The sequence below is a fragment of the Helianthus annuus genome, chromosome 15 (assembly GCF_002127325.2).
Source record: "Helianthus annuus cultivar XRQ/B chromosome 15, HanXRQr2.0-SUNRISE, whole genome shotgun sequence".
Classification (NCBI taxonomy): domain Eukaryota; kingdom Viridiplantae; phylum Streptophyta; class Magnoliopsida; order Asterales; family Asteraceae; genus Helianthus; species Helianthus annuus.
Window position 1 is genome coordinate 174065378 of NC_035447.2, and position 23394 is coordinate 174088771.

At 30.8% G+C, this 23394-nt stretch overlaps 1 protein-coding gene across 1 annotated transcript; it reads right to left on the bottom strand.

Annotated features, from left to right (window-relative positions):
- Window positions 1-6601: 6601 nt before the first annotated feature.
- LOC110913029 (MLO-like protein 12) lies at window positions 6602-21828 on the bottom strand. Its single transcript, XM_035983675.1, has 15 exons — window positions 21514-21828; window positions 20895-20952; window positions 20653-20804; window positions 17278-17394; window positions 15414-15474; window positions 15149-15237; window positions 10823-10897; window positions 9609-9712; window positions 8711-8760; window positions 8557-8597; window positions 8301-8474; window positions 8179-8214; window positions 8022-8086; window positions 7875-7935; window positions 6602-7246 (listed from the first exon to the last, which is right to left on the bottom strand). Exons 1-15 carry the CDS (start codon window positions 21649-21651, stop codon window positions 6806-6808), a joined length of 1662 nt encoding a protein of 553 aa, XP_035839568.1. The 5' UTR covers window positions 21652-21828; the 3' UTR covers window positions 6602-6805.
- Between the last annotated feature and the right edge of the window lie 1566 nt (window positions 21829-23394).

The following is a 23394-nucleotide window of genomic DNA, read 5'->3' on the forward strand; positions in this document are numbered from 1 at the left end:
TATATATAGTCACATTTTTGTAAAGAGAAATAGGACTATTCTAACTTTCGTGTTGGTTTTTTATACGCTAAACTTATTTATCTATTTGTTATAGTTATATGCGAAGATTAAAAAAAAGTTATAACTAATAAAAAATGTTTGTGAATAGAATTCTAATATTTATACTGAAAATTTGACTAATTACATTCAATTCATAGCTTTCACTTTCATTTTCAAGAGTCATCTCACATGGATAATTCATCTAATCTCTTGATTTCACTCACATGATGGTTATAAATAAAATGGTGAAATGTATTTTTTCTTCAGAGCGAAATTAAAGTAAATCAAGTGTAAATCGACTATAATCTATGATAATTATGCAAGTGAAATTGTATTTACCAACAAAAATGATAGTTAAGTGCATAAATAATTAAAGATTAAACGATTATTATTGATCAAAAGGTTATAGTTTGAATTATTAGAAATTCAATTTTATAAACATACCTACTATCCATTAACTAATAATAATTCAAAATTGAAAAAAGAACCCAACAATTTAACAGATAATAATTTATTTTCATTTTTTTTTTAGCTCGTATTTGTTGAAAAGTTATGAAACAATTTAGTCTTATCTTACAAAATGCAACTAAAATTGAAGTCATGATGCGGTGAGCTGCATTGCCTAATATGATATATGTCTAGACGTTATTGACTAGCACGGAGGAGTGTCGAGGTAAACAATTATGACACGTGATTTGAGTTGATTGGCCCTGACGTATGCAGCAACATTTTAGGTGAGGATGGTAATCTACAGTTTCATTCTTGTTACAGATAGGTAAACTATATTCTACATAATTTTCTCTTGGAAATACTAGTTTAACCTATGTTTTTAAATATTTATATATAAAACTAGGTTAGAACCCGTGTATTACACGGGTTGAATAAATGTAATTTTATATATTAAATAATAAAAACTTATATCTTTATGAACCTTGTATATTGTACGAGTTAAATAAATGTAATTTTATATATCAAAGAATAAACAAGTTATATCTTTAAAAACCATGTGTATTACACAGATTTAATAAATGTAATTGTTATACTAATACTAAAAACGCCGTATCTTTAAAAAACCCGTGTATAATCGGGTTGAATAAATCTACCAAATAATAAAAAATTATATCCTTAAAAACCCCGTATATTACACGTGTTGAATAAATATAAAAAAATAGTTATATCTTTAAAAACCATGTGTATTACACACATTAAATAAATGTATTTTTATATATTAAATACTAAAAACGTCGTATCTTTAAAAAACCCGTGTATAGTCGGGTTGAAAAGTCTACCAAATAATAAAAAAATTATATCCTAAATAAATGTAATTTTGTATATTAAATACTAAAAACGTCGTATCTTTAAAAAAAATGTGTATAGTCGGGTTGATAAATCTACCAAATAAAAAAAATATCCTTAAAACCTCGCACTTTACTCGAGTTGAATAAACATAATTTTGTATACCAAATAATAAAAAAGTTATGTTTTTAAATAATTAGGATAACATTTAATATTAATTTATTATTTATACATTTAATATAAGATAAGTAGATAAGAGAGGTATTTGTTTTAAAAATATATTAAACTAGGTTAAAACCCCGTGTATTACACGGGTTGAATAAATATAATTTTATATACTAAGTATAAAATAGTTACATCTTTTGAAAACTCGTATATTGTAATCCGTTAACACATTTGGTCATCAAGATGTGTTTTCTAACAAAATGAACTTGGATGTACTATTTACTTATTGCAACATCTCACTTTATTTTTTATTAGGTTAGAGAGTTGTGTATTACATGGTTTATAACATTTTACTTTGTTTTTTGTTTTGTTTATTATTAGGTTAGAAACTTACTATTACCTTATGTTGGATAATCAGCAGAGAAAAAAAAAGAAATATTTTAGTAAAAAATATTAAATATACAAGAGATAAGCTGGATATTAGAATTTAATATTATTATTTCATTGGAGTGGAGTGTATAGGGATGGCAATGGGTCGGGTTCGGGTCGGGTATTGGTAATCCCATACCCATACCCGCTTGTAATATCGTGTTCCATGCCCGACCCAATACCCGTCGGGTATTTGTCGGGTAATTACCCATTGGGTATCGGGTTTACCCGCGGGTATCGGGTATACCCATTAATTTGTTAAAATATTTACGTTGGGGTTTCCAAATACATTTTTTTACAATTATAATTATTATATATTTAATTTATACAATAACTATTATAAATTAAAAATGTACATTACATAATATAAGTTTTATCATAAATTAATAATAACTTTATAATACTTATACTCTTATATGTATATACTTCACAACAAATAAAATATAAATATTATTATCAAATACATATACTAAAAGAAAATTTATTTTTTCACATTATGAACATACTAAAATAAATCACTAATAGACAAGGGTTAATGGAAAACAAAAATATAAATTAAAAAATCCGGGTATATGATCGGGTATATAGTTCGGGTAAACGGGTATGTGGTTTCGGGTAATCGGGTTGGGTATCACCTAATCCCATACCCGACCCATACCCGCGAAATTTTTTAAAACTAATCACATACCCGGCCCATTACCCGTCGGGTATCGGGTTTACCCGTCCCATTTGTGTCGGGTTTCGGGTATACCCGTTGGGCTCGGGTATTTTTTCCATCCCTAGGAGTGTAAAACGGGATCCTAGGATCCTTTATTATTAGGATTCTAAATATACCACATATATAAAAAAATATATATGTTCTACATGTATCGAATGAATCCTTTTAACGAAACAGATGATTAAAATAAATATTTTTATTTTAATATGCGATTATCAGTTATCCTTGTCCTTATCATCAAAATATAAAAACAACTAAAACTGCCAATTAAATAAAATCTTTATCTTTATAAATATTTAAAACGCTATTATATTTTTTTAGATTTTAATAATTAATATATGATTATAATAATTAATATATTATTATCAGTTATCTTTGTCTTTATCATTAAAATCTCTTCTACAAATTTTAAATTTAAATTTAATATTATCAATAATTGATTTTTCATAATAAATATTTAGAAAAATAATTAAGACCGCCTCATAGAGCGCCATGTGTCCCTAACATGGTTTCTTTTATTATATAGTATAGATTAACAATATAGATTTGAGGATAATATTTTATTAAAGTATGATTAGATTTAATATTAATTTATTATTTACTTATTTAGATAAATATAAATTTGAGGATACATTCGATGAATGACACGTGTCTAAAAGTTAGTTTCTTTTATTATAGTAGTTAGATATATGATTATAATAATTGATATATTATTATCAGTTATCTTTGTCTTTATCATTAAAATCTCTTCTACAAATTTTAAATTTTAAATTTTAAATTTAATATTTTCAATAATTGACTTTTCCATAATAAATATTTAGAAAAATAATTAAGACCGCCTCATAGCGCGCCATAATAGAAAAATTAACTTCGTTAGTGGTTGGATGAAAATTTATAAAAATTATGTGACAAAGCTATTATTTTTTTCATATAAAAATTGCATATATATTCTTTTTTATTATATATGTAACAAAGTTAATTAAATAAAAGACATTTAAAAGAGTTTGAGTAAATTGCCAAAATCATCCCTGTGATTTTATATTTGCCAGTTTCATCCAAATATCCTCAACTTAACAGAAAAAATAAACTAAGTTAGTGGTTTGGATGAAAATGGCAAAAAGTTACAAACGTTGGGGGCAATTTGGTACAAAAGTGTTATTTTGGATGAAAATGACAAACCTGTCCAAACCACAGGGACGATTTTGGCAATTAACTCAAATAAATAATACGTCAGTTTGTTTGACGTTCCAGAAAAGTCACTCTACACCAAACTACAACTAAAAACTGATATTTAATACTATAAGCTAGTTAATTAGTTTAACAAACCTTAATATTAAACTTATTATAGCTTTTCTCATTGTATATCTCTTACCATATATCTTAATTCTTCACTATAAGCATTGGAAAATTATTATCTTATGGTTGGTAAGTTATTTTTAAAATTATTACTGTCTGGAGTTGAGATTTATCTATTCCTTTTTAGGAAAATGATTCCTGCTAGTAAAGAGAAAGGCATTATCCAATAAGATATCTATGAATATGGGATGTACACTTTTATACATGTACTTATAAGTTAAAAGGGGAAGAATATTACAATAATAAATTTAGCGTGGGCGGGCCCTCAACGGGTACTAATGTCCGTAACTGGTTAACCAGTGGATACATTGTCGCCGCCCACGCGGGTATTGAAATCAAATTATTCCAGTTTAATGCTTTATACCAACGGATACAACAATCAAGTCACTTGATTTCTTTTTTTTTTTTTTCTCTCTTTAAAGTCACTCAAGTCTAGTTACGTGTTCCAGTCTTGTGCAATCTTGATGACAAGTCCGATTATATTTTTCCTTTGATTACAAATGCTTATATGGTAATTACATGTCATTTCCAATAAAAAGATTATTAGAAATATCGATCAAACTTAATGTAAGAAGACAATCCTCCTCAAATGTACTATAGATAGTATAGATTATTCTACTCGAAAATTACACAAGATAGAATTATATATCCCTACAAAAACTAACTTGAGACACAACCGAATAATAACCGACGCATCTTTTGACCACAAAGAGGAATTGTCGTTGCATATAACACATATCAACACACCTCCACACACATAAATGTTTTTCTTTATTTTATTGATATAAAACCAAACCAGATTCTCAGTTAATGGAACGAAGAAAACCGTTGGATTACCGTCTTCACATTACGGTTACAAATCAAACCGCCACGTCTACTCCATCCACCGTTTCCCTCAATGTTTTCCACCGATTCCACGCCCTATATAACCCCACCGCAAATAGAAATCTCCCGTCCTTTTTAACCGTCTGATTTCCTCAGAATTTATGCCAAGAAAGAACAAGAAAAAGATGATCGCGGAGGCTATATGTTGTGTTGTCGAAAAAAAAAACAAAAACCAGGAAGAGGAATCGCTCAATTCCAACCGATAACTCATTCGCCGGCAACGCAAGTCATGATGATGTAGAAAGACAATAGATAGCCGGTGGTTGCAGAGGAAGATGTGACGGAGATGTGGTGAACGAGGTCTGATGTAGATCTAGGATTTTGACCCTCCGGCGAGCATGGATCTTTTGGTGGCGGACGGCGGGAATGGAGGGCGTCTGGGTGAGGAGAGATAATGGAAGAGAACATGTTGAATTTTGTGCAGTGCAAAATTGTCCTCTAAAACCCTTTTGTGATTTGTCTTGAAAATAATATTGTTATAAAGCCTGTTATATTCAAATATACAAAAGTATACATTGGTACATGTACATGTTAAAGCCTGTCATGTTTAAATATACAAAAGCATACAAAATTTATAATAGATTAAGGCTATAGGGTGTATATTAACCCATTTCATTCATTTGTGATCATCCCACTCGGCCAATTTGAACATCCCCATATGCTTTTCTCAAACTTCAATTTGATTAAGAAGATACCAGACCACCGTGTTTCACGCAACGATTATTTGATTGATTAGTGATTGGAACCAAGAACAATCCGATTAATATTGATGGATTCGAAACCGTCTTATCGCCCGTTTCAAATCAACCCCTACTCACATGAAAACTTTCAGGCGAACAAATTAATCAGGTGAAACAAAATCACTCACTGGATTGGAAAACCAAATTGTTCTCCAGACAAATTCGAGAAGAAGATAACGAGAACATCGATTACGGTTGGGACGTTGGTTCGGTGGTTGCGATGCTTGCTGTTTCTACCACTTGGGATGGGAGCGGTGGCACCAGCGTCGATTCTTGTCAATTGTTCGTGTCTTTATCTTGATTTCTATATTGTTGTGTTCATCGATCCTAATTAGATAACCAGCGGTGTAACCAAGGTCAAGAACGACCAGAACAACAACGATTTTTGTTTGTAAAAGCTTATAATCAAAATTAAAATTTTAAACTATTAAGAAATTGCAAGAGTTGCGATCAATAGAGAAATCGGATACCAATCAAAATTCTGATTGATTTAAAGCCGGTGGCAGAACTAAATAAAATAAATTACTTATGTGCTGAAGACGTTGAACCAAGCTTTTGAAGAAGAAAATGGTAAAAGGTCTGATCGGTTTGAGGTGGTTGAAAATGTTCGTTTCAAATTAGAAGGAAATACTTTGGTAAAAAGTCCCTGGTAGTGTGGGAATATCAAACTTAGCATCAAACCATTATAACCCCGCACTCATAGTTAACATCCCGCCGCAACGCGCGGGTAACGTCAACTCGTAATAAACAAAATTTAAGTGAGTTTTGAGAGAGAAAAAAAATTAACTCTCTAGTAAAACACATGGAAAACTTAGATTCCTATTTTGGCTTTCTTTTCAATTCAAATAAACCACATACGCTTTTGTAATGATCACTTAATTAGTATTTGTGGTGATTCCGCGTTAGAAAGCACACTATATACGCTTACGACATCGATCATTACACTTGTTTTAACTGTTTTGGGGCTGCAATCAACTGTTTCACTTATTCTACGTTGGCTTTAAACTTACATGTTGAGTATATCGAAAAAAGATCCAGTATACAACAGCACAAGCACATAGAGAATAGTACATCAAACGCAACTAGCTATGAATGTATTCATTAAAAACAAAAAAGAAAATATATATATATATATATATATATATATATATATATATATATATATATATATATATATCTACTTACTCTGGCCGAATGAGAACTCCGTCATATCAACTGCACTTTGACTTCTAACAGGTCTTGGTCTGGATGGCAACCGGGTGGATGTCGGGCCAAGTTCTTGAATCTCTTCTTCCTCAAGATCAGTGTGGCTGTCTCTTCTGAAGTTTTCGGGTTCATGGTATTGGTACCGGTCGTTTAAAGAAGACTCGTTGGCCCAACCCTCGTGCTCACCTCTTGGAGATTCTGAAGGGCTATCAAGGCTGTCTTCTTGGTGCCTATGCAACAGACTTATTGGGGATGTACTCCCATGAAGTGGGGTTCCGGGTCTGCTTGTGAATGGTGTGTTTGTGCTAGAGTGGTGTCCATGCTTGATATTTTTCTTGGCTGTATGGTGCCAAGTTTTTAGTCCTTTTGCTACATTGTCACCAAAAATAGTTGGTTTCATTCTTGAACCCATCTGTTGAAAAGTTAGCAAATAATGTCATGGGTTAACCCTTTTGTTCACATCTATGCCAATTGGAGGAAGTCCGTTCGCTTAATAAAAGAACGAACATCAACACATTTTTTTTTATTTTGGTTGCACAAACAAACATGAGCAACTGTCTCGTTCGTTTATTTGCGCGCATGAATGTTTATTTTATTCCTTCATTTACGTTGATTCATATTTGTTCATTCAAATATGTTCGTTAAAATTATCATTCAAATTTATTTATTATTGTTATAATACTGAAATCACTTTAATTTTCGTATTTTAAAACCCTTTGCTAATTTTGAAATGTTTGATGTAATAATGATGGTCTTTTAGACTTAATTTGGATATTGAAGTTTACTTTTTAACTTGTAATGGTTTGTGTTCATTTATGGCCATTTGTGTTAGTTTATGTTTGTAAACCATACATTTAGAATATTAACGAATGAACATAAGTGAACACGAAAACATTTATTTTCTTAATGAACAAACATAAGCAAGAAAATTTGTTCATTTGAGTGTTTGTGTTCGTTCGTTTAGTTAAAGTACATAAACATGTCCGTTCATTTACTAATGTGGTATGCATTTCAAAGTAGAAGTTAACCCGAAACTTTACCTGTGTTACTAAGGCGTATAACGGGAGTGTCACATAACTGCAAAGAAACTGTATCACGACCCTGAAAACGAGCACAATCTAAAATTAGCGTGATACGACTTGTGGTTATTACTCGTTACAAGAGACTCATGAGAAACAGGAACTCACCCCATGGTGATCCTGATTACAATGTCTTCAGTTCGACGGTGGAAGCAAGTGAAACCGAATGTATCCTACAAGAACAAGAAACAATTACTTACTACCATAAGAAGCAAAACTAACTTATCCCTAGCTAATCCTTTTGTATCAAATCCGAGATGCTTACCCAACTCCACCAAAGAAAAGCCAGTTGAAACGCGTTCTGTAAAGTTAACAAGAATTGATTATATAACAATGTCAAAATGACACAAAACTAATTATTCTGTAAAGGTAGAATAAGTTTTGGACCTGAAAGAGAACGAAGTTGATCAAAAGGAGTACAAGGTGCGGTCGACCAAACCAAAAGAGGTCATCCGCAGGCTTAACCACAGGTGTACCCTTCACCACATCGGCCATATCATTAGTCCTCCTCCCCATTTGTGTTATGATTAATTGTAGCTTGGCTCCAACCAAAAGTATTATCTACATTGTTTCAAATTCAGGTCATCAGCAACACATGTTGACCCCATGGTCTCAAGATGATCGATATGAGAACACTACTTACAACTAGCGGTATAAAGGGCAGCCAAAGGTATGCATACCAATCTGTCAAGAAAAAATGAATTTAATACAAAGAAACAATATATTTACACGTCTATTATTAGCTCTATAACACGTATATTTCAAGAATATAACCGTTAAGAATATATTTAACATACCATGGGTGTTTGTGAGAAGGAGCAAAACGGCAAAAAACCATACTATAGGACTGCATATACAAAACATTAACTTGTTATACATGATTCATCTTCAAATTAAAGAATCAAATTGTGTGTTATTTTTATAAATCTATACACAAATGTGTATGTTATTTTTATAATTTTTATCAATGGTTCATACTTTTGAAACTTTGCACTTCATATTTTTAGTTAGAGTAAACTGCCATTTTGGTCCCTGTGGTTTGGTCACTTTTGCCACTTTAGTTCAAAACTCAGACTTTTTGCATCTGGGTCCCTGTGGTTTCAGTTTTATTGCCATTTTGGTCCAAAAATGAAATCAGGTCATATTTGTCTTATAAAATCCTGCTATTTTGTCCTTTTCCGCAGGGGCAAAATGATCATTTCTTTTTTATAAATAAATATCATATTTTATAAGACAAATATTACCTGATTTGCCCCTAAGAAAAATGACAAAATTGCAGGATTTTATACTACAAATATGACCTGATTTCATTTTTGGACCAAAATGACAATAAAACTGAAACCACAGGGACCCAGATGCAAAATGTTTGAGTTTTGGACTAAAGTGGCAAAAGTGACCAAACCTCAGGGACCAAAATGACAGTTTACTCTTTTAGTTAATTTTTAACCTTTTACCTAAACATGTGTAGGTAATATAACCTTTAAATGTATAGATTCTGTACATAAACTTAGATTTGTTCATTTTTTTGAATCTCAGGAGAGATGAATAAATATTTCATATCAACCAATTTCTTATACTTTAAAAGTTTTTAAAATTTAAGAAATAAATGAATGTTGCCTGTGTTTCTAGCAAATTGCAATATAGTATTCTACACACACATATAATAAAGCTTCTAAACAAAATAGAATGACTAACCTTATTCCAACGACTTCTTTAAAATCTTCTTCGAGTGATTTGGTGATATATTTGTGGAAATCAAACTTATGTTGACTTTCGGGACTCAAATGATTCAAATGTGTCTGTATATACACAAATATGATTATGGTAGACATATAATGTTTTAGATAGATGAGCAAATGATTAAAGACTTTTTTATATAAATGATTTTGAAATTTCGAGTTCAGTCTTTTGTCGATCCAGGTATTATCCCAAAAGAGCCTAAATTGGGCTCGTGGGCTTGTGTTTGTATAAATATACTTCTTTTAAAACTTCAAAGAAAATGCCACATTAATAATAATAATAATAATAATAATAATAATAATAATAATAATAATAATAATAATAATAATAATAATAATAATAATAATAATAATAATAATAATAATAATAATAATAATAATAATAATAATAATAATAATAATAATAATAATAATAATAATAATAATAATAATAATAATAATAATAATATAATATAATAATAATAATAATAATAATAATAATAATAATAATAATAATAATAATAATAATAATAATAATAATAATAATAATAATAATAATAATAATAATAATAATAATAATAATAATAATAATAATAATAATAATAATAATAATAATAATAATAATAATAATAATAATAATAATAATAATAATAATAATAATAATAATAATAATAATAATAATAATAATAATAATAATAATAATAATAATAATAATAATAATAATAATAATAATAATAATAATAATAATAATAATAATAATAATAATAATAATAATAATAATAATAATAATAATAATAATAATAATAATAATAATAATAATAATAATAATAATAATAATAATAATAATAATAATAATAATAATAATAATAATAATAATAATAATAATAATAATAATAATAATAATAATAATAATAATAATAATAATAATAATAATAATAATAATAATAATAATAATAATAATAATAATAATAATAATAATAATAATAATAATAATAATAATAATAATAATAAAATAATAATAATAATAATAATAATAATAATAATAATAATAATAATAATAATAATAATAATAATAATAATAATAATAATAATAATAATAATAATAATAATAATAATAATAATAATAATAATAATAATAATAATAATAATAATAATAATAATAATATGTTTGGAAGGTTGTTTAGTTCTTACATTGATGAAGCCATGTCTAAGGGTAAGGTAATCAACTTTTGCTACTGATGAGAAGAACTGTCTGAAAAAGCAACCCTGTAATTTTTGAAGAAAAATGTAAATTAGTATTGACAAATGTTAAAGGCAAAACACTTTAAAATTTTACTATAAAGTAAATCGGAAAGATGTATCTCAAAATATGCCAATATGGTTTTATTGATCTCACCATCAACATTTTAATTAGTTAAAGGAAAAACATGTCAAAAATTTACTATAACGTAAATAAGAAAGATGTATCTCAAAATATGCCAATATGGTTAAACTTCATATTAGATACGTATAAATTAGGGGTAACTTTGTAGAATAGTAACCAAGTCTTAAAAGTGTTCCAATCAGGTCACTCAAGTTTCAAAAGTGTTCCAATCAGGTCACTCAACATTCATTCTTCATTAAAATTAAGTGTTTTTTCATTCATTTCATAGGTAATCGTGGTGATGTGGATTTTTGTTTCTTTTTTCTCTTTTATTTGATGCTAACGTCGAGTAATGACGTGGATTGTAACTTTTTTTTTTTTATTTTTAATGTAATTAATTTTTTTTTTGATCTAAATAAATAAATAAATAAAAGGTTCCAAATCGTAATTAAATGGTTTTTATTTTTAATAAATATAATTTCATATATTAAAATAATTCGACCCCAACATCTTATGCTCCATTTTTTTCTTGATACATGGAAAAAAGGACATGACTCGATTTGAATATTAAGTTATATAATTGGGACAAAAACGACACTAGTGACCTAATTAGAACACTTTTAAAACTTTGTTACTATTCTGTGAAATTTTCCCTATAAATTATTATAAACTAGAAATTATCTACACTTGGTTATAACATATTTAGGGTAGTCTTTTAGTTGAAGACAACTTCATTATATAGAATTTTTACACACATGTAATTTCGTTTTTAACTTTTTATGTGTTGGCAGTTAGAATATAGTATTTTTATTTAAATAATAAAATGCAACTTGTTATTAATTTTAGTTCGACGTTTTATTACAATAGTTAATGATGGGCCCTTTGTCTGTGGTTGTGTTTCAAGCTATAGGATAATTATAGAGTCAACATTTGTCACAGTCAATGTTTTGGTGTATGTTATATTCAATTTAATGAAAATGAAAATGTCGACTTGATACACGTGGTTGGAATTTCTTGAATTACTAGATATTTTCAGCTTATATATAATATTAATTTTAATAAAAGAATACATATAATTAATTAGTTTTTGGATAACTACTCAAGATGATCTATGATTTCAATATTTTTGTTTTAGAGGACATGTGACCTTCGAAAATAATATCACTTAACATGTATCTATACTATATAATAAAAGAAACCATTAAAGGGACACTTGTCATTATTCTAAAACCATTAAAGGGACACTTGTCATTATTCTAGACCATTCTTAATTATAGATAATTATTATTTAATTTAATTTATTAAATTCAATATATATATTTTAAACATAAAATATCGACTTATGTATAATATATATTATCATATATAATACGATCAAAAGGATGAAAACATAATACAATTAATATATCTAAAGGATGAATTAAATTAGTATATATTTAATTTAATTTATTAAATTTAATATATATGTTATTTAATTTAATTTATATAAAATATCGACTTATATTGTAAAATATTTGAAAAAAAAAACATGGAGGCATGTTTATGAACTTATTTCCAATTGACATGCATTATCGACTTATGAGAAAGTATGTTTTTAACTAACTTCAAAATAAATTCTTTAAAAATTTTAATGTACGATTTTTTTCCATAGTACGTTCATGACTATTTTTGGTGAAACATATTTACTAACGGATTTTCCTTGAGACAATATGATTTTATTTAAAAAATACACATATTATCAATGGTTACCCTCTTACTTACGAGTTACAAAATCTAATTACTAACTAATTTTATGTAAGAAATATAATTACTTATCTAATTTAACTTCTAATAAATAATAAATATAAACAATTGTAACTAACTCTCTTAACGTCTTAAAAATATCGTTTTTATCATTTTTAAATCTTTGTTATTAACTATTTGATTGTTTATTTACTTAACCCGTGTAATACACGGGGTTATAACCTAGTTATAAATAAAGATAATAGTTTTTTCGGATGAAATTGGTTTAACTTTTGACTTTTTGAAAAATTAACTAAAAATAAGTGTTTTTTTTTTAACAACAAATTTCTTTACTCCAGTCGTTTGAGTGACTTGAACTCAAAACCTCTCTCTTCCAAGGTGTTTAAAGGCATTGCCTTTGCCAATGGACCACCACTCCATTTTGAAAAAGCATACGACAACGTAAATTGGAACTTCTTGTTATCTACTATGAGTCAGATGGGTTTTCCGGATAGATGGTGTTTGTGGATCAAAGGAATCTTAGAATCGGCGAGGTCCTCCGTTTTAGTTAATGGGTCTCCGACCTTTGAGTTCCAATGCTTTAAGGGTTTACGCCAAGGAGATCCTATATCGCCATTTCTTTTTATCATGATGGTGATGGAGGTTCTCTCATGCATTGATCGAGAAAGCTATAAGTGAGAATGTTTTATCGGGTATTCAGATTCCCAACGGGCCTTGTGTTTCTCATTTATTCTATGCGGATGATGCGGTCATTCTTAGGGAGTGGTCAGTGTCGAACATTAGAAACGTCCTTCGTATTCTTCGGGTTTTCAATATATGTTTGGGGCTTAAAATAAATCTGGATAAATCCAACATCTTTGTGGTGGGGGTTTCATTAACTGAGCTGAATTCGCTGGACGCTTCTGTGGGTTGCCTTGCTGGAAGTTTACCATTCAAATATCTGGGTCTTATGGTGGGGGCTAACATGAACCGGGTGAATAATGGAAACTAGTTTATGACGTCTTTGATGCCCGTTTGGCTAAGTGGAAGGCAAAGTTATTATCTATCGGTGGGAGAATTATGTTGATTAAAGCGGTATTGGAAAGTATTCCCAACTACTATTTCTCATTATACAAGGTACCGGTTCAAGTGGTTAAGGATCTTGAAGCGAAGATAAGGAATTTACTATGGGGCAGTGACGACTCAGTAAAGAAACTTCATTGGGTGGCATGGGATTGTGTGTCGCTTCCGAAAAAGAATGGCGGTCTTGGGCTTAGCAAACTGAAAAACATCAATACGGCTTTGTTATCCAAATGGGGTTGGAGATTTTTGACCGATAAAGACAAATTGTGGACCAAAACCATTGAAGCACTACACATGGTGAGGAACGAAGGTGATTTTCTGCCTGTTAAAAAATCATTATCGGGTGTATGGTGCAATATTGTGCAAGTTTTAAACAAAACTAAGATAGACGGGATCCCTCTGAGATGTTTTTTTTAAAGCCTCGGTGGGGAACGGACAATCAACGGCTTTTTGGTTAGACCCATGGATTAGCAACAGACCGTTGAAGGAGTTGTTCCCAGTTTTATTTTCGCTTGAAAAAAGAAAAAGGGTGCAGGGTAAACAAGTGTTTCAGCGTTAATCATAAACTAAATTGGAGATGGAAAAGGCCGATTTCGACCGAGGAGGAAGTCAACGAACTCGTTAGGCTGTGTTCGCTGGATGTGAATTTGAATCAGAATCATGATAAATGGAATTAGATTGGTGCCGCTGACAACGATTTTAGTACAAAGGAGGTAAAGAAACTTCTCGACTCGAGTAGGATCAATTCGGAGGTATACGTGCCAGAAGAATGTAAATGGATCCCGAAAAAATGTAATATTTTCATTTGGAAGGCAGAGACGGGGAAAATAGCTACTATGGATGAATTAAGGAAAAGGAATGTCAGCAATGGTGATGCGGCCCTGCAGTCTTTGTGGCGATGTGGATGAGAGTGTCGAGCATATCTTCACTAGTTGTTTTTTTGCTTCCATGTTGTGGTCGTACATTAGCAGCTGGTGCAAATGTCAGGACGTCGTGGTTTTCTCGTTCAGGGACCTGATCGAAGCTCATAATCATGTTGGATTGTGTGGTCAGAAAAAAGTAGTGAAGGGCATTATCAGAATTGGATGCTGGAGCATTTGGAAAGTGAGGAATGAAGCTAGGTTCAACAACAAATTGGTTAGTTTAGATCGTATTATTAGGGAAGTTAAAAATGTTGGTTTTTTGTGGTACAATACGAGGTCCAAAAAAGAGCCGGTCCTTTGGACTGACTGGTGTAAATTTGTAAATATGTAACTGTTTTTTTGTTGGGTTGCCTCGGTTTGAGGCAGCGTCTTGTCTTATTGAAGTTACCTTGCAAAAAAAAATGGAAACTAAAAATAAGTGCTTACAATCCACATAAGAATTGACGATGTGCTCCAAGATCTTAAATGTCGACGTCCAAATGTCGTCTCTCTTGCGAATCTAAATCTTTCGGGATCTGAAGTTAAGGATATAATATAAATAGAAATAATATGGACTTTTACAAACCCAATTATGCAACTTTATCAATTTTCAAAAAGCTATATAAATAAATAAATTAATTTCCAAAAACCCAAGGTATAGAACTTTATATATTTCAAAAAACGGCTCAAACTTAAATATAAACATACTTACCGTGATGGTATTGATATTCAGATGTCCTTGTTTCATCTTCCCAAGCCTTCCACCTCCTCATCTATATCCATTTTCATAGCATAAAAAAACCCTAGTCATATTATTGAAGATGAGATGAACTAGAGTGATATCTAAGGTATTTTCTATTATAAGAGTATCAATTATAATCATTTTCTTATTAACATCTCTTCAGATTGTCATAGATAACTTAATTAAAAAGTATGTAAGAGGATTTCTATTAGGGTACAGGGGGCGTTCGCGGTAACCCCATGCGGGGAGTGGATCCACCGAAGAGTGGTGGTACCGCCATCAATGCGGTGAGGTAGAGAGAGGGAAGAAATCGGTGGGGATTCACCGAAGAGAGGGAGGAGAGAGAGAAGGGTTGGACCAATGAGAAATTTCCATTTTTTTGTAATAAAAACCAAATCACCTAAGAGGGGAGTGCCGCCATCAATTTAGGGTGTTAGGGGAGTTTAAGAGGGGAGTTGACGTGGCACACGAGGATTGGTTATGCGTAAAAGAGGGGACTCCCCTCTTAGGGGAGTGCCCCTTACACCCTTACTACCCATAGTTGAATTACATGTAACAAAATATTTCACAAAATATAGTTATGAAATTTTAGGAATGTTCTAATTAGATTACTCATAAAACAATTATTTCAATCAGGTCATTGAAGCTTGTTTTAGTGTTCTAATATATGCTAGATATTTTACATGAATATCAAGTCACAATCATACATGGTATTTATTACTTAAAAAAACATGCTGACGTAGAATCAAAACACAGAAAACAAATCAAATTAAACCATTGCATATCTCAATGATCCAAAGAACTCTTCCATGCATTCTCATTCTCCATCTCCTCTATCATCAACCGACGAGGCTATCAAGAAGAACCTACCTCGACCATCAACTGGAATCGCCAACGAGCCGAATCACCACCACTGGCAGTTTGTGTTTTGAACAAGATTCAGTTCTCGTTACAGTTTGCTCGTTCGGTCTCACAAATAGAAAATTGAAGAATTCGAGATTTGGGATTTCGCGTGGAGAGGAAAAGCTTCGATGATGGCTTATATGAATTTAGTGATTGTATTTGAGAATTGTGATCTTCTGTATGACTTTGTAAATATTTATCTTGTGGGATTTTTTCAATCTTTTGTTGCATTTGGGCTCTAATATTTACATACAAACTTTTAACGTTTCTCTATGTTTACAACAATTCATATAAAAATGTTTTATTTCTTGTGTATGCGACTCTTTTGTTTATTTTGTTGTGAAACCAGAGAGTCGATGTACATACAAGACTCAACCAATCGACCCTACTTGAAATAATAGTAAAAAAATTATTGAACTCGGTTTATTTGTTTAACTATATTTCGCGATTTTATAAAGTTTTGATGTTTTAAAAATATCACAAAAATTAAACTTTTTTTATTCATTTTTAAAAATTTTCTCACTTTTTTATTTAAATTTTCACATTTTTTATTTTTTTTTAGAATTTTTAAAAATTATTTTGCAATTTTCTAATCCATGTTGCCATTTATAAGCCATGCCAATATATATATATATATATATATATATATATATATATACATTTTTTAAAATACTATGTATATACCATGTAGGATGGATGACCTTTCATGTACGTAAAATATCTAAAATTAAAAATCAATGAACTTTACTGACTTAGTTGAGACAAAAAAAAAAAATTATGAGTGACCTGATTGAAACAGTTCTGAAACTTGATTGGTGTCTAGCACGCGTATATACATAATGTGAGTTTGAGTTGCTAACGAGAATAAAAACTAATGCTCAAAGACACACACATGTGTGTGTATGTACATCTAAGTTATCCAAGATCATACCTTGAGTCTTCCCAAAGCCAAAGTAAGAAGGCAATACGCGACATGAACCACAGCTAACACAAAGAGAAATATGTGGAGTTGGTGTATCCCATAGTTTGACACCATTTGTACCTTTCCCTGATAAACGTTGATTGAATATTAGATCATTTAAAATTAAGTGGTAATCACCATAAAAATAAATTAACAAAATCATCAAAAGTGTATAGTAAACTATAGTAATTAGTTTTAAGAAGAAGAGGGGTCACTTTCATATCATAAAAATATGTAAAATTTTAGTTATAATGCACTCCCTAGTCTTTTATAGCCCCTTAACATATAACGACAATATTAAGATTTTTTTGTCCCCGGAAAAAAGCTTAATAATGCACTCCCTGGTCTTTTATAGCCCCTTAACATATAGTGACAATATTAACATTTTCTGGCCCCACCTATGCGCAGCATGCGCCTACCATTTATATCTATACTATATAATAAAAGAAACCACTTTGAGTACACTTGTCATCATATTAGTTCATGTCTTATGGATAATTATAATTTTAGTTTAATCTCTTCTAATTAATTATAATATTATATTATTAATTAATATAAGGATTCCAATTATTCAATATTTATATAATACATTTGATTCAATTTATATAACCCGTTTGATTCAAAATTTAATATCTACTATAATAAAAGAAACTAAATTTTGGACACGTGTCATTCATGTTAGATATCATCAGAGCTGAGGGTTCTTCCTTAGGGCTTCAACTTAATATAAAGAAAACTGAAGTTTTCTGGCCAACCTGCAATGGTGTAAAGGTTCAGGAGGGCTTATTCCCTCGGGGGATTGGGAGGCCGGTGCTGGGTGTGAAACTCCTGGGGGGTGTCGTTAGTCGTGATGCAGAGTTTATTAGTAATATGGCTCTTAAAAGAGCGAACTGTGCAGTCGAGCTGATGAGGTGCCTTAAACGCCTACGGGACCCTCAGAGCGAGCTCCTCTTGCTTCGTTCTTGTATGGGTGTTGCTAAATTACTGTTTGGTCTTCGAACGTGTCAACCTTCTTTGGTCGGGGGAGCTGTCTCTGTTTTTGATGAAGGCCTCCGGGGAGCATTAGAGGACATTGTTGTTTGTGGGGGTGCTTTTTTTGGAGATCTCCAGTGGAGGTTGGCTTCTCTCCCGACCCGGTTCGGAGGCTTAGGGATTTGTACGGCCGAGGATGCCTCTTCATATGCTTTCGTGGCTTCAAGGGCCCAATCTTGGGGTTTACAAGATCACATACTTCGAGAATGTGGTGGGGATGTTTTAGACTCCGATTACAGGAGTGCGTTGGACCTTTTGCATAGTTCTCTTCCCGACCTAGATATTGGCGGTTTCTACAATAAAGACACCGCCCCTCCTAAATCCCAGAAAATTCTGGCGAATGCCTTATATGGCGAAATTGTCAAGAGGTTTGAAGAGAAGTTTGTCTTATCCCCTCGGCAAAGAGCTGTGTTTGAATGTCTACGTGCCCCACATGCTCAAGATTTTCTGTCTGTCGCACCTATTGAAGGCTTGGGGCAACACATGTCGGCTGTGGAATACCGTGCTATCCTTAGATACCGACTGATGATTCCTTTGTTCCCAGTTGACGAGCCATGTCTGGTATGCCGCAAAGCGTGTTTGGATTCTTTCGGCGAGCACGCGATTCACTGTAAAGAGCTATCAGGGTTTAAATTTCGGCATGATTTGGTGAGAGATGTGTTATGTGATGTTCTTAAGCGGGCCGGGATCTCTGCCAAAAAGGAGGCTCCAGTAAATTTCCTGACTGACCCCTTAGAGGGGAGGTCCAATTTACGCCCGGCGGACATCCTTGTGTTTGGATGGGAAGGGGGAAACACGCTTGTGTAGATTTAACTGGAGTCTCCCCCCTTGTCGGGCTCAAGGACAAGGGCTTTGTCGTAGGGCAAGCGGTGCTCAAGGCAGAAGCGAGCAAAGTGGCAAAACATGAGAAAGTCTGCCTGAAGAATCAACATGTGTTTGTCCCGTTTGCGTTTGATACCTTTGGTGGTCTCGCTCCTGACGCTGTGCGACTTTTGAATCGGGTTCAAAAAGTCGTTAATAGTAATTCTTCGTCGCTAAAGGTTTCAAACTTTGTATTTAGTAGAATTGGTTTTTCTATTCAAAAGGGGGTGGCGGCGCAACTTGTTGCCCGACTACCTACCATTGCTTTGTAATTGCCCTTTTTCGTGTGGAATGATATTACTTTGTCTCAAAAAAAAAATTAATATTAAATCTTATCATACTTTAATAAAATATTATCCTTAAATATAAATTGTTAATTTAATATATTTTTAAAACAAATACCTATCTTTCTTACTTATCTTATATTAAATATATAAATAATAAATTAATATTAAATGTTATCCTAATTTATTAAAAATATAAAATAGAGATGAAATTGGAACAAGTTGACCCCTTTTTATTTATTTTCATTTCTTTGGACTCCGCAAGAATTTGTCGATATTTCCAACTCAATCGTCTTGTTCTATAGGAATAAATAGGAATACATTGTCATTTCGTTCCTTCACAGAGAACCATTTATTCTAAGTCACAAGATTAGAATTCACTATCTTTCTTTGATTACAGGATTAAAATTAATTTATATCTATATAATATAATATTTCTATTTAGATTTATAACTATCAGATCGCGGCTTGATGTACCAAAAATTTTCATTTTGTTGCATCCAAGATTTTTGTTCCGGCGTTATTTACTATACAAAGTTACATTTATATAACACGTGTAATACATGAAGTTTTTAAAGATATAACTTTTTATCATTTGCTATGTAAAATTAGATTTATTCAACATGTGTAATACACGGGGTTTTTAAGGATACAATTTTTTTATTATTTGGTAGATTTTTCAACCCGACTATACACGGATTTTTTAAAGATACGACGTTTTTAGTATTTAATATACAAAATTATATTTATTTAATATGTGTAATACACATGGTTTTTAAAGATATAACTCCTTTTTAGATCTATTCAACACGTGTAACATACGGGGGTTTCAAGGATGTAATATTTTTATTATTTGGTAGATTTATTCAACCCGATTATACACGGGTTTTTTTTTAAAGATACGATGTTTTTAGTATTTAGTATACAAAATTACATTTATTTAATATGTGTAATACACATGGTTTTTAAAGATATAACTATTTTTTACTTTTGATATATAAAATTACATTTATTTAACTCATACAATATATGGGGTTCATAAAGATATAACTTTTATTATTTAATATATAAAATTACATTTATTAATCCCGTGTAATACACGGGGTTCTAACCTAGTATTATTATAAACGAGAATAATGAATTTGATTAAAAAAAATATATAACATACCTTCTTAAGACAAGGATCATAAAAGTCAGTGTCGGCACTATCATCATTACAAGGGTGCCATGTTCTTGCAACTTTACTTGAAATACATATACTAGCAATTGGTTCTTGACCCACAGTTAGCAACAATGATATGAACCCTAAAAGCATCAACTCTGAAAGTAGAATTCAAGAAAAATATATAGTTAAAATATAAACATATATACTTTGAGCAAGTTATAAAAATGAAAAGATTCAAAATTTACCTGCTTTTATCTTTTCAAGAGCTTCATGAAGTGATTTTTTCTGTTTGTGTTGCAACCACTGTGAAATGTAAAACATAAATTAGAGTACTTTAGTTTATTCGTCACTTTGTTTTTGTTTCATTAGTTTTACACAAAACATCACAAACAAGATGTTTTATTCCAATAACCTAGATTTAAGGGATTTCTAATTTATAGAACTTTTATGAATGTGTGTAGGATTATGTATATAAATTGCGTATTTGATTCCGACATTTTATTACATCATATAAGTGATTTAAAGGGTGTTTATAATCCGGGATTGCTTAAAAAATATTGTTCACTTGATTATTGTGTTTTGTACGTTGATAAAAAAATCAACCATACAATTCGAAATACCTGGACTTTTTAAGAGAATTCGTTAAGAGTCAAATAGCAATTATTTGAAGCACAGATTGTTTATTCAAACTAGTTACATAACTGATAAAATAAACATATTTTAAGTAACGATTCACAAGTTACTTATTACATATAATATGTTCATCTCATTTTAACACAAAATGTTTTAATAAGCAAATCCCAAAAGAAACCCCTCTTATAGCTAAGACATATATATATGGATAGATAGGAATAGGATACATACATGGCCGATGAGATGAAGTATGTATTCGAGAGCAATTGAAATGGCAAGTATCACAAACACTACCACTGCAACTGCCCATGACGGTGTTATCTTTAATGATCTCTCTTTTGTCTTTTCAAGAAATACCCCTTTATCCATCTCTCTTATATTTCTCTTTATTGAAGAAGAGTTTGGTTTTATGACACTTGAAGAAGGTAATACAGATAGTTGTGTGTGTTTTGATTCTGCATATGGAAAGAGGTTGGCTTTATAGATATATACATTATACAATATATAATGTGTATAATAGAAGGGAGAGGAGGGGGCAAGACTTTTGCGTTTACCTTATATGTTTTTTAAGGGCAAATTTGTTAAAACTGGCTGCTAGCAAGGCACTACTCACTAGAGAACGAAATTAGAAGAACGCCAATGGGACCATAGGCAAAACAACTTGCATGTAGACCAAACTTTTGGGAACCCAATCTTCTCTAGTGGCTTGAAAAGTCGTTAGATATTATTTTTAAGTAATATAATAATATACTGATATTTAAATTTGACTATAATTCTAGAGACGTGTAATTAATTTTCAGTAGATCTATAGTTAAAAAATGCTAATTCTACTAAAAATAGGGTGCAAACAAGCTGAGTTTTATCAGGTCTGAGCTTGAGCTCGTTTGACTTATGCAAGCTCGGCTCGCAGGTAGTTTTTCAAGCTCGAGTTTGACTCGGGCTCCGCTCGATTTTCATTATTTAATTAACTTATATTAATTAATTATAAATATTACTAGATGTAAAACCTATGTAAAAACACCGGTAATTTTTAGAAATTTTACATACCACATTTTATTAAATAACGAATCACTATACATTTTTTAAGGTTTAATTGAAAATGAATTATAAAGAAATAGTTGTTGAATTATTATAATAAATCGTCAATCAGATAACATTTATAGAATTACCATGTTTTTCACAGATTGTAACGAATAATAATGTGTGTTGTTCAAAAGTTTGTTACCATGAAGATTTGTCTGATAAACTATTTTTAATCACATCATATTGAGAGAATTGATTAAATAATCCAAGGATTTTTCATGTTACACATATAAATGTACATTGAACATATGTATTGACAGTGGACACTAAATGAAATGCTACCAAAACTTGTTATCTATTATAGACAACTATATTTCAAAATTAAACCTTAATTAATACATCACTTATATGAGTTTAGTTCCCTTGTCCTACAAAAAAACGACTAACCACCCATTCACGATATAACATGTTTATAAACATAACTACATACCAAAACATATCTAACCAACTACTTTACTACCACCCAAGGCCCAAAAGCACAACCACAAACAGCTACCATATATCGTTTATAAACAATCATCCAAAAAGACATTCTCGAACATTCATGAACATGGCTTTTTCTTTTCACCGTGTGCACAACTTTTGTCAACTTCAATAGTTGAGTAGAGTTGTGAAACTCAAAGAAAAGTTCGTCACCAAACATGATGTTGCAAGATCTCAAGTAAGCGGACCATCCAACAAAACCATACCTAAAGCCATTCTTGGATTTTTCATATCTCAACATCAACTCCTGCACTATAATTTAGTTATCTTACATGTCTCAGTTAATTATGAATGATATGGAATAGCAAAGTTAATTGCAAAGATTTCTATGTGGTTAGAACATTGCAACGTGAGGGGTGGTCTATTGACAAAAGTATATAACTTTTAAACACCTTGGGTTTGGAGAGAGATCTTAAGTTCAAGTCTCACACGACAAAATTTAAACAAAAAAGATTATGGGTTTAAAAATAAAAAAAGGGTTAGAGCGTGGCATTTGTTTAACTTTTCCGTTTTTTTTTTCTTACAATCAAGCTGCAACGATACTCG